We start from the raw sequence: 13,741 nt of genomic DNA on the forward strand, positions 1-13,741 counted from the left end.
CAAATTTAATCAAATATTACGATCTAAAAATATCAAGTAAACCTTTTGGTTAAGTTTAATCTATGGACATATATTGATTATTTGATAGGAAATGTGACTGATTCAAATAACTTGCTAGAGAATATTGAGTCATGTATGTTTTAAATATTTCAATAAACAAAAATTATGTTATGTATTGATTATTTTCCGGTTCAGCGAGTATTATTCTACCAAGGTTAATATGCGAACGAGGTACATTGTATAGGCATATCAAAAAAGTTGTGTTCACATAGAGTATACTTAGCGAAGTCATTTCAGGATATTGCTGGTATAATAGCGAGATTGCGCCAACGTGAGCAAACCAAATAAATTGGCAAGTAAGTTTGCAGCTTTCATGTTTTTCTTTAAATGTTAGTTTATATAAATTAGTGGTGTGTCTCATATGTATGTTGAATGAAGGAATACATGAAATACATGCAGAGTGATTTTGTTGTACAGTATCAAGGTAACTGTGCTGGGTCTCTGTGTTGCCAATTAACATCTTAGTTGGTTAAGTTACATTACATTACATTAATTACATTACATTGTGATTTTGCAAGTCAAAAGAGAAAAACTAAAATATGTAAGATTCACAATAACGTCGCCAGTCAATAAATAGTTAGTCCAGTTGACTAGATTTAATTTAAATCAACTTGATATTCATAATCTAACACATTATTAACAGGAGGTGTGAGGGTTGCTCCAGTTACATTACATAGTTGTAAAATATACAAATGGAAACTTTATTGATAATTATATACCTAAAATTTATGATATAAGGCAAAAAAACATCAACAAAAACAAGTTTGTTTCCTGTAGCGCGCGTATTACGTTTTTGACGGCTTATTTTGCGCATTATAATTTTTTTCACTTTTCAAAGAAAACAAAACGGAAACAAAACGGAAAAATCACACAAAAATAATATAAAACACTACTGGAGTAAACATTTACACATTACACAACAAACGAGTGTAGTGACAAACTACTGGAGAAAACATCATACATTTTTTAATACCTTTTTAAATCTGCAGGTTGGAATCATAGATATTCTTGAATATGAAGAAATATGATTTGTTTGGGGGTGTGTGTATCGGAGAGACCCACTGTAAATTCCCATTCCATTTTGCAACAAAACAGCTGGCATTTGAAGACATGGATCTGAAAAAACCAAAAAATTTGAATCATAGATATGTTATAACTTTAAGTGATATATAATCTTCCTAGTGGGTCTATTAATTTCATAAGAATGTTTTTTTTTTCATGTTTATTTGCACAGGTTTGTCAACGTGATTTGTGAATCATGCAGGATTTTGTGTGCTCGAGCGAGACGCCATTAACCACGAAGATTTCTTTCGGCCTATTTAGAGATATCCGGGCCATTGGCTTATACCTTTTCGATGTTGGCTCAGACATTGCAGTAGGTGCAGTGTACATTAACGAAGGAGAAACCTGGTGGGGAGGTCTTACTTTAGCTTTTGCTGTTGTGGCACTGGTAGTTACAAATGTCATATCCTGCGTGGATTATGATAAAATTGAATCACCTTGGAGAAAAGTATTTTGGGTATTTACCATACTACAACTTGGAATGATCTTCCTGTAAGTACAACCGCATGGTAGCCTTTTGCACATTATTCACATATTTTAAAAACCGACAGAACAAAACAGGCAATACGCCAGCGACAATCGCCTTTGTTAAAACCATGTATGACCATGTAAAACCAAGTAGCTGTTGTAGGGGGTAATTGACTCCAATTGTTGGGTACGTTTTATACTAGAGGTCACTAAAGGTCACACAAGGATACAATATTGAACACGCTTCGCTCTTGTAGAGAGATATATCAAATTTCTCGTCTGATGACAAGGATTAAGAAATGTATAGTTTGTGCTATCTACGATCTATTGTTATTGAATTCTCGCACAAAAACCTAATTTTTAGGCAATCGGACACGTCTTTGGTTGTACTTGGATCAAAATTTCAACTTACTCCGATTTGGGCAAAAATGGTGGCAAATTGCTCATCTTAATATGAGAATCAAGAAACGATATAGAACTTACATTCTAAACTGTTTACTTCACTTGTAACGTGCAATGGAAGTCAAAGTAGATAGGCACAACTATTCATTTTCTGGTTCTACTCAGCTATACCAACAATTTGCTACAATTTGTGCCCAAATCGGAGTAAGTTGAAATTTTGATCCAAGTACAACCAAAGACGTGTCATTTAGCCTAAAAATTAGGTTTTTGTAGGATAACTCAATAACGATAGGTTGCCGATGGCGAGTAATTTGATATATTTCGCAACAAGATCGAAGCATTTTAAATATTTTACCCCTCTGTGACCTTTCGTGACCTCTAGCATAAAACGTACCCAATAATTGGATTCCATTACCCCCAGGGGCTATTTTAGAAGAAAAAGTCACTGCACGTTAGCAAACGTAAAATCTAAAAGATCAGCTAGCGGAGACAAGCTTGAGGGGAATGGGTTACTGGTTGTCTCCCCGCGAAAGCTGTAAAATTTTACAAATCACGCGTTAAAATCACGCATTTTACGGACTCATTTTTGACGTTAAGGGCTGAGAGCTGAGAGCTGAGAGCACATCACTCAGACATACCAAATTGCATTTGAATAGCCTTAACTGATATCAAATAATTTTGTATTTTTGAAATTTGCGATATAATACAAATTTTATGACAAATTATTAAAAAATGATATTTTTGACAATGAACAGTTCTCGAAGTAATGCTTATCAATCTAATGATATTCACTTAAAGTTGAAAATTTCACTTATTCATTTAATTGACTTGTCATTATTTTTAATTACCTACAGCTCCATGAAAGTACAGACTAGGATCATAAATGTCATTAAGTTTATGGTCTTGATGGTATTGATGGTATTGATATGCAAAAACGAATACAAACTCAGCAAAAATGCATAAAATGCACACAGGTGCCTACAATTGCACGAAATTAATGTCTATAAAATGTAACAAAAACAAAAAAAATCCTTTTGATTTACTCAGAAGGCTAGGTTTCATTTAAAATGTCATTCCATTTAATTGAATTATCATTTTTGATAACTCCATAAAAGTATACAGAACCGCTTTATTAAATGTTGAATGAAATGCACACGTGTCCCTACCATCCCTTAACCCCGCACAGTAGCCATGGTAGCGTAAAATTCTCAAAATGTGATAATATTTCTGCAACTTAAGTGATGCAAAGGTGCATAAGTTCAAGTTGTCGGCAAATTGATAAAAAAGTTGCATACAAATTATTAAAAAATCATTACAAAAGATTAAACACACTCTTCATGAACTAAATGTCTATAGTGCGCTCATTCAAATTACACGGTGCCTTGTCGACAAAGAGTTAAAATGGGTATCGCCGTAAAAAGACTCACAAAAGGTGAATATTGAGTGTGGCATTTATAAAAAGTTTCAATAATGGGAAAGTTCAACTTGGTTCTTACGTGAATATTGATTCGTTGACCTATTGCACTTTTTTACTCACCCTGTATATACGTGTAATACCCAAATGATTTGATGTGCTCATCATTAAGTGATTAGTTTTTAGTTTAGCGTTGAAAGTATTTAGTATTTACCTCTATACCTTACCTTGTTTTACTGGGACAATTGCGCACGAAGCGCGTAAAACCTTTCCATTTTACACTATTTTAGGTGATATGTTGTGGTAATTTGCAACATTACACTATCTTTGCCCCAAATTAAGGTGTTTAACGGTCTAAAAAAGAAGATGCACAGGGCAATTCTGGACAATTTCTGTCCGGTAGATGGACCTGCCCCCACGCATGTTGCGGATTTTCTCGTCCAGAGGCTTTCCCCCACGAGCGACCAAAAAATTGGGAGGAAAGGGCGTTACTAGAGGCGTTGTGAGGCAATATTTGCGCGATTTCCCCTGCCAATTGAATTTTTGACTGATCACCACAAACTATACAATATAGGATTTCCCGACTAGATCAGTCTTACTTTGTGGAGTAACTTCTTTAATTTCTTAGTCATTTTTCGGACTGAAACTAGTATAGAAATATTTTAAGCACGGAATTTTAATTCTCACTGCACGGATTTCTATTCTCACTGCACTGAGGCACGTTAAAATAGCCCCTGTAGCAGTCTATACTAACACCTGATGGTAAACATGGGCGTTGAACTCGACCATTTTTCAATTGCTCCTAGACTAATTTTTATCAAATTGTTTCTGCAATAATGTCACATAGACGTTGTTTCATGTCAACAGTACCTACCAAGGTGGAAACAGCGCTCGACTGCGAAGCTTAGAGTTCCGCGTTCCAAATCCAATGACGTCTTCTTTTTCACTACACTTTCCCAGGTTGTGCTAATAATTATTAAACTGGTAAAGGAAACTAGTGCCATCCTTGAACTTTTCGATAGATATGATTGGAATAGAATGTCTTTTGGTGTATGTTTATTAAAGTAACGCGAAGGATCTTTAATTGTTACTTACCAGGTTATTATACAAGTTGCGTGAACAGGTAAAGGAGAATAGTACCGACAATGACATCAAAACAGGTATACATTTTACACGTCTACTTGAAGCCTTCCTGGAATCTGCTCCACAGGTTGTTCTTCAGATGTATATCATGACACACCTGACAGGTATCAAATGGATAACAGGTGAGTGAGTTTGTGGATGCTTGTGAAGGTAGGGGGGGGCAGGGGTGTGTGTGTGTGTGTGTATGCTTCTGACACGTCTACTTGAAGCCTTCTTAGAACCCGCTCCACAGGTTGTTCTTCAGATGTATATCATGACACAAACGGGTTTAAACGGGGTTATTTGACCCCCTCACATACGGTTATAGACTTCGACGTAGTCCACTTGCCCATTGTGCATACTCTGGCTATTGCCTTAAAACTCTGATTTAATTAATGTGCACAATATTGATAGATTTTCACATCTGATCTTTTTAGTCACCGCTATTTGTTGGCTTTTTTAACTCGGGCTATCGCGATTAATTGGTATATTCTTAAATCAGAATTGTTTAAAATTGAAGTACCATTATAATATTATTATGCCATTATAATATGGTCATGCGCGTATTTTTTTTTGGGGGGGGGCTTTGGGGGCGCCAGCCCCCCGGGGTAAAAGCAAGGGACGGCCAAAATGAAGGGGCGGTGGAAGAAGAAGGGGCGGCAAAAACAGGGGCGGCAAAAACTAAGAGGGCGGCAAAAAGAATTAGTAATAAAAAAGGGCGGAAAAATTTGATAAAGCATAAAAATTTGAAAAAAAAATGGTACTCTACATCAAAATGGGCTGCTTTAGGGTGCTAGCGCCTGAAACCGTTTTTTTTTTTGCTCTTCACTTTTTCAAACGACCGAGAAAAAAATTGGGTCAACCTTTTCGGGCTTTTGAGGAAGGGGCAGCAAAATTGAATTTTCTTCAGCCCCCCGGGGTTGGGGCGGCCACGGTACGCCACTGATCACTGATGGTGCATTCATGATATAAGCCTACGTATACTGTTACGGTCACTAATATAATTATAATAAACCTTTTCATAACCATTTACTACTATGGCATAGTCTATGTCACGGTAAAAGGAAATGAAGCTATGTTTTAAAGGGGCTCCCAGATTACATCAAATTTACGCACTCATATAATTATAATTCTCTGCATGTTTTTTATAGATGAGGTGACCTATGATGTCACATGTTTACATTCAGACCGCCCTCTGTTGTTTCTATCCAGGCAAAATAACACAGGAGTGTCTATGGCAGACCACATAAATCTCTTCAAAACTCAACTTTTGAAAACCTTTCAAGTTTTTGTGTGATATTATAAATATAGCTTGTGTAAACAAGTTTAATAATGTTTTTAATATTATTTGCTTTGAAACCAAAGTTAATGAAACAAAATCAACTTCTTCCATGTAAACTGTAGTGTTTTTTGCTTGTCAGTTTTAATCTCAGGCCAATAGAGGGCGTATCAAATGTAAACACATGTCACATGATCTATATTGTCCACATTATTAATTACCACAGGAAATAACTAGATGTAAAGCGAATGTGAAAAAAAAAAAAAAAATCATGGCTTATATAATTCATGAATCCTGAACTAAATTGCCAACACAGCAGGTAATCAGAGTAAATCACTGTCAAAATGTCTTTATACTTTCAAATTTGTTGATTTGTTTAGCCCTACTAGAACAGGACCTTTTGACTGTGGTGATCCAAAACCATGCTATATCATAAAACCTAGCTATATCTAGAGAACTGCTAATCCATCGACTGCTAATTCCCCCCCCCCCAAAAAAAAAAAGGTGTGGAGCAATCACTGGGTTTTAGCGGTTCTCAGATATTGTGTGTTTAAAAGGCCCTATAGTAGGGCTAGATTTGTTTTTGTTAATTACTACTCGGTATTCCCGAGAAAACACTTTTGGAATCATTTCTCAGTATAGTATTGGATTTCTGAGCGAGTAAATAAGGCAATTATTTTTCTATTACTGGTATTTTTGCGATATATCTGACAAAGCCCTTTTTCCTTTTTTTTACAGGTGTCAGTGTAGTCTTCTCCTTGATTTCTTTGATATGGGTAACCAGATCGTGGTACATGGACGACGACGGTCTCTCACTGGAAGACGTAGATGGTAAATACAAATGGCTACTAGATCACGCCTGCTTGTTGGTGTGGCTTCTACTGACAATTCCCCCAACGGTGATATATTGGGTGGTGAACATTATAGAAATATGTATGCTCAATTATCAACATGATAATGATTGGGAATGGTTCGTTGATTTGCTTACATCTTTAGTATACAGCTTTCCTAGCATGTTCACAACTTCGCTTTTCGCGATCTTCGCCAAGTCCAGGGATGGATTCTCCTTCATATGGATGTGTGTTGCTCTGATTGCACAATTCATAGCCAACACAGTAATGTTCACTCCTTGCTTTGCTGCTAGTGGTTATGCTACCTGGTACGGTATACCAGCAGCCGTGGTAATTTACTATGGATACATCGTAGGCATCATGTTCTGCGGAATGCTATTTTACTTTGACGTAACGATAAAACATATGGATATAACGATACAGCTTAAAGCAAGATGTCATGTGCCAGACACTATGGTACCTGAAGAGCTCAGTGTTGTAGCCTAAACCGATCTCTTCGATACCAATAACCGAGATCGCGACCGGGCATTATAAGACCAAGACCAAGACCAGACCGCCTGATGACAGACCAAGACCAAAACCGAGACTGGCTCGTCCACCGGGTGTGGGTGCACGTTATAATTTTTGGGTGGGTATTAGGGTGTGGCGAAAAACATCTATTTTTCTCGGATCGACTCGGAACTCTCGGAGAATTTTACTGGATTACATACAGAGGCTGTGCGTGAAATTATTGATTGGCTCCGAACAAAGTGACCTTCACCGAAATCATGGCGCAGTGCAGTCTCCTCAATTAAATGTTGTCAACCTATTTGATCGTAGTGCATTTGTTATGTGTGTGAGACGAACTGTCGCGATAGATTGCAAACATGCTTTTGTTGAATACATTTGAGTAGTCCTCCATGATATTTACGGTATGATACGTCATGTGCACATCCTCTATTGTGCCGAAATATCAGTAAGATCGGAGCATGTTTCACCCAGGCAGTAGATTTTCATAAAATCTCTACTTATTTACTATTTCTTACTGTATAACTCAATATAGAGAAATCAGCAGGAACAACCTAGGAAAAGTAGGCATCCAGGTGACATCTTTGCCAATATCAAACACTTGGTTAGCTTGTTTGGACCCACTAGAAAATCACAAAATAGCAAGCAGTCTCTAATTAGTTACAATTATTTTTTGCTAATGACAGATATGTATTCAAATATTGACGATATTTTAATTGCTAAATTAAGGGGTGGGGGTAGCATTGTGGGGCATTTCCCCAGTTCTACCCCATCAAATTTGTTACCAAAAATAAATTATATATTATGATTTTCGGGTAGCCAAATGTTTTGACCAGATGTCAAAAGGTCATATGGCCTTAAAAAACTGCAAATCGGTGTCACATGTCCCTTCGATTCCTGGCTAAGTCAGAGCTTCTCTAAAATCGTATCTCATACATTTTTTGTACTTTTGCAGTCCATATCTATGCAAAAATACCAAAACTATGGCAATTGACTGAATAAAACTGTTTCAATGCTCCATAATGCTACCCCTACTCCTTAATTTAGGAAGTCTTAATACCAGATATTTACCTATATACATGTCTGTAGCGAACAATATTAACAAAGTTGAGATTATTTACTACCTAGTGATGTTTTGGATGGTTTTAAACGAACTACCCAATGTGTTTTACATTGGCTAGGATGTCATCTGAATGCCTATTTTGCCCATCTTGTCCTTGCTGATTTCTCTATATAGAGTTTTCAGTAAGAAATAGCAAATAAGTAGGGATTTTTGAATATCTGCTGCCTGAGGGAAACATGATCTTACTGACATTTCACCACAATAGAAGTATGTACACCAATAAAATTCTTCGAGAGTTCTAAGTCGATCCAAGAAAATAGTGCTTTTCGCGTCAAGTTCAAGTTCAAATTTATTAAATACATTCAGGCCTTTGGCCCATAGTATTACAAAATACAGGGTGAGTCAAAAAAAGTGCAATAGAGCAAAGAATCGATATTTATGTAAGAACCAAGTTGAATATTCCAATTATTGAAAGTTTTTATAAATGCCACACTCAATAGTCACATTCGGTGAAAAAATGAGCTGACTCGCTACTACCGTTTGATTTTTATGAGTACTTTTGCTGCGATACCCAATTCATTATTTGTCCACGAGGTACCATGTATTTTGAAAGAGAGCACACAATGCACGATTAAAGCACCAGCTCTGAAACTGACTTTAACTTAAATAAGGTTGATTTTTGCGTTACTTTAATTTTTTTTATTCAAACAAACTTTCTAACATTACTTTAAGTCCTTCATACCTCGAATGCAACTCCAGTTTTTTAACCCCAATATGTCCAACTTACTGGATATTTTGTAATTCACTCCACTTTAATTTGCGCGCATTTCATTTCGACATTTGAAAAACGCGCCTACAAATTTGTATGTTTTTGATAGAGAATAAACATCTTTAAAGTAAAGGGAAAATGAAAATAACAACATATAATGTTTCTTCTCCTTAAACAAGACCAAGGACAATGACACTTTGGGTGCTCCATTTTATTTCAATGCCAATGAGGTTAAGAAAATAGCAGTTGTCCAAATCTACCTTATACAGAGTGGGCTGACATTCAAAATTTTAAATGTCTCTTGGACAAACATTAAAATTGGGTATCGTTATAAAATGTGTCATAAAAACAAAACAGTAAATGCTAATTCCTTGATTATTTCACACATGATCACTAATGGATATGTTATGTATAAAATGTTTTAAAAACTAAAAGTTCCAACTCGGTTCTTAAATAAAAATGGATTCTTTTCTCTATTGCATTTTTTTTACTCACCCTGTATATGCATTGTAAAGCATCACAAATACACATACAACACAAGTTATTTTACAATATAATGAGAAAAACAGTATATTGATGAATAATTTTACATGAAAAGTATTACCATTAAGTTTTAACTAACTATTTCGTAGACTGAATGCATGAAAAACAAATACAGCTAAGCCTGCCGAAGTGTTCGAGTCTTCCGTATTTATTAAATAATAAAACTTTTGACGAGTTGGACGAGACAAACCCCAAACTGGCAGGTATTTTAAACGCAAGCTGGTGAAAAAAATTGCAAATGAGAACAAAATGGAATTCGTCCTGGATATCCCACGTTTCACAAAGGACACAAACGCGACATTCTCTATCAATATTCTGAATTCTACCCGTCTCAATAAATAATGAGTGACTCGAACACCTCGCCTCAACCTAGTGGGTATGCTCACCCGGAATTCGGAGAAGGTGGGTCTTTAGTAGCTGACAGCGTACATAATATATAATTTGTTGGTCACAAATTGAAAGTGTTCAAATATCAATTCAACGTGTTTAAAATTATTCGTCTAGGCAAAACGATCACAAATATGTATTTTTTTTTTCAATACGACCTTTGGTTAAGAAGTTATGAGCCGCAACAGGTCAAGAGTCAATTTCCATTTTGAATAGAGCTCAAAAATTAAAGTTGCTCAGATTTTCGTAAAATTTGTTGCAAATTGTTGGTCTACCAAAAGGCACATAACTTCTGAACCAAAGGTCATATTGAAAAAAAATTATTTGTGATTCTAAGGCTTTAATAACTTGATATACCTAAAAGTGATATTTGAGGTCATTTATTTTAAAATGCTCAAGGGTGCCAAGGTGGCACAGGCCAGATTCTGAACCAGTATGTCTCAGAGATATAGAAAACATTGTGCGGACGCTACTTTTGAGTCAAGACAAAATATCCTATTTGAGCACCAGACTATTTCCAGTTTTATATCTTCACGTCGATAGATCGATAAATATGATAACACAGTATCTTATTTGCAAAGGAGATGTCACTTTTGCGAGTTCTAAATATTCCGGAAATGAATCAATTGAATACATGAATACAAAACCCACCCAAGTCCATGGGAAGTGATTTTGAGAGAAAAACCTGTGTATCATTTTAATTCCTTAAGTTAGATTTACCTGGTCAATATGATAAGTTTTACGTGCAAATGAGTGGATTAAACTGTATAAAGTATGACGATTAGCATTTCAGGGACTTTGTAGGGTTCATTTTAAATTTTGGACTTGGGTGGTTTTTTGAATCATATACAAAGACAACAACGTTGGAATGAGATTACCACTAGTAAGATAATACAAAATAAAGCACACGGGTATGTATAATGTTGATACGCATTCTGCCATGTAATATAAACCACACACGCTCATTTATTAAACCCATTTTTTTTTTCAAAAGTGACTCTTCAGCAATGAATGTGTTACAAGTGGACTTTTTTACATACTGGATTTCAATCAATGTGTTACAAGACTCAAATCACAGAATTGTGTGATTCTTTCATACATGCTATTTTTCACATGCTCAATAAACACAGATGATGAATTTGAGTTGTTCTTTCATACATATGACAGGCCTATGTATAGCAACAATTTCTCATGCTTAAAGGGCAGGTCTATAGCAAAAACAAGTTTATCTCTATTCGAAGAGAATAATTATTACATTATAAGTTGACACTTGTGGCAATTTTTTTGTGCGTATTTCTCCTGAAAAAGGAGAACTTGTGTGGGTAAAGTTCAGCCTCGTACGTGTTCTTCCTTCGTTTGAAGCGTACGTGTTCTCCCCCGTTTGACTGATGACGTAGGTAAATGAAGCGGACACTTTATGGTGCTCTCATCATACAATCACAATCACTTTGACAAGTTTGACATTAGCGACAATGAGTTGTACTATCACTTACCATAACAATGCTGCATAACAATATGCACGCTATTGTTCTCTTTCGGGAACAAAGCCCACACAGTAATTGTTACTATGCGTATGCTTTGTAATATTTCATCCAACTGAAACTATAGCATTGCAATATACAGGGAAATCAGATGAGTTTGTGGACTAACACGGTAGTCTCAGATGAAATTCTAAGCTCAAATTATGTATTTATTTTTTAGGCCTAATATTTCTCATGATATTGATATACATATGAATTGTAATATCACAATTGTCTAATATATAAAAAAGAAGCGGCTGATTTTATCCATATGTTTCAAAACCATGAAATTTGTAATACTTAATTTGGAATTTTTCTGTGAACAGCAACAATATATGTTCTGTCCATTGAGAGCGTTTATAGTCCCTTTTCTCACAGCGGGCACATCTCATTTCATGACGTCACCGGTTTTCTAGGCCAAATCTGTCTCGTTCGAAGGAACTCACCGCTTAAGTTGGTTTTTGCGGAATATCAATTTTAAACGTCTTATTTTCTCAAAAAAGGAGTCATTTTCATTGTCCTCATAATATTAGCTTGCCAGTGATATGATGTTGTTTTTGCTATAGACCTGCCCTTTAACTCAATTTGGCCAACGAATGGACTTGGGTGGCTTTTGTATTCATATATTCAATTGAAAGCAATAAAAACATAAAAACACCCCAAAAACAAATAAAGATTGCGGAGGAGAACCGCCGGAGCCCGAAAGTCAAATACACGAAATATTCACACGTTATGTAAAAAAAACACGATGTAAATTAAATTATACACAATACATGTAAAAGTTTGTCAAAAACTTTTACCATGCCAGTTTGTAAATGCTTAAGTACATATTTGAACTGTAACGAAGCTAGTTTACCTAGTTTGTGTAATCATTGCATGAAGTAAAGTAAAATGTCAGCCCAAAATACTTCGCTGATTGGAGAAAATCTACCTAACGTGTTATGTAAATCGACACGCATGTAGTTTTTACCTATTTCATACATGTAAGAAAGCAATGGCGGACACGACGTGTGTGTGATGGTATAGCGCATACCATTCAAATAGGTAGGTTTCGGAGTCATTAAGCTTGAACCAAACTGGAGATTCGTTCGATAAGTTATGCATGGATTTCCTTGAGACTTTAAAAATGGCTGTTTATGGGTTCATTTTGCTAGATTGATTAACATTAGAAGTGACATGCACAGGACCGGGACATTGCAGCGATCATGTGTTACGAGCCCGAGTAGGACAATCATTACAGTACAATACTGTACTCAGTAGCGTAGCCAGCGGGGGTGGGGGAGGGGGGATTTGGTGGCAGAGGGGGCAGATTGCCCCCCCCCTGACAAAAAAATGAAAGAAAAAGTGCCCCTCTGACAAAAAATGAAAGAGAAAATCAGGAGGGCAAAGGAAAAGAAAAAAGGGCAAGGAGCCCTTTTCTAGCAAAATTCAGGGCCAAAAGAGTGTAAAATACAAAATTTTTCCGCGCTACGCGCGCATATTGTAACAATAAAGCCCTTTTTAGCCGGATAATGGGCGAAAATAGTGTAAAACATCATTTTTTCGCGATACGCGCGCATCTTCCCAATAAGGCCCTTTTCGGGAAGCTCGAAGACATACAGTCTCTATGTATTGTATGATGCAACTGCATTTTTTTTCGTCTGTGCCCCAAAATTTTTATTTTGCCCCCCCCGACCAAGAAAGCTGGCTACGCCCCTGACTGTACTGTATACACTGCGCCCGGACACTGCGTGTATCTAGCAATGTGTGCACGTGTTGAGATAGATTACAAATACCACAGGAGATCTTCTCTGGTAATACGGACAGTGTAGTCGTGATATGCATTGAAATGACTTCGATAATGTAGCCTAGTGTACCAAGTGTGGGACTCGAATTAGGCTTGAAGTAACAATGCATTAGTGTACTAGCATTGTATAGTACATGCACATGTGAGAGAGAAATGCTACATTGAACATTAACTAGATAGCGGGTGAACTGATAGAAAAGAAAAGAAAAACAAAATAAAATACTTCATGAATTAAAGTTTTAACTTCAACACTACACTATTTTTCGCTCACCTGGAACGTTTTCACTAGTCCGACTAGCGTCTTCAGCAGATGGTGATGCTGTGATGATATCTTGTCTACAATCGGGATATTCCTCACTGATGACGTCATATGATTGACAGAATGACGTCATAGGATGTTACGATGTAGCGCCACCATCACCATCAGCATGGTACGTCATAGGATGTTACGATGTAGCGCCACCATCACCATCAGCATGGTGATGCAGCATCACCATCTGCTGAAGAC

General features: G+C 36.4%; 1 protein-coding gene across 1 annotated transcript; it reads left to right on the forward strand.

Moving 5' to 3' along the window:
• The first annotated feature begins 236 nt into the window (after positions 1 to 236).
• On the forward strand, positions 237 to 10,295 carry LOC140168242 (XK-related protein 6-like). Its single transcript, XM_072191578.1, has 4 exons — positions 237 to 356; positions 1,295 to 1,614; positions 4,505 to 4,671; positions 6,546 to 10,295. Exons 2-4 carry the CDS (start codon positions 1,319 to 1,321, stop codon positions 7,142 to 7,144), a joined length of 1,062 nt encoding a protein of 353 aa, XP_072047679.1. The 5' UTR covers positions 237 to 356; positions 1,295 to 1,318; the 3' UTR covers positions 7,145 to 10,295.
• Positions 10,296 to 13,741: the final 3,446 nt, after the last annotated feature.

This window comes from Amphiura filiformis, chromosome 13, assembly GCF_039555335.1.
Source record: "Amphiura filiformis chromosome 13, Afil_fr2py, whole genome shotgun sequence".
NCBI lineage: Eukaryota > Metazoa > Echinodermata > Ophiuroidea > Amphilepidida > Amphiuridae > Amphiura > Amphiura filiformis.

What these genes read in the sequence shown, in the direction of transcription:
- LOC140168242 (XM_072191578.1), top strand. Translation starts at nt 1,319, where the DNA reads ATGCAGGATTTTGTGTGCTCGAGCGAGACGCCATTAACCACGAAGATT. An exon ending in CAACTTGGAATGATCTTCCT is followed by an intron (nt 1,615 to 4,504) that starts GTAAGTACAACC and finishes GTTACTTACCAG; the next exon opens with GTTATTATACAAGTTGCGTG. An exon ending in AGGTATCAAATGGATAACAG is followed by an intron (nt 4,672 to 6,545) that starts GTGAGTGAGTTT and finishes TTTTTTTTACAG; the next exon opens with GTGTCAGTGTAGTCTTCTCC.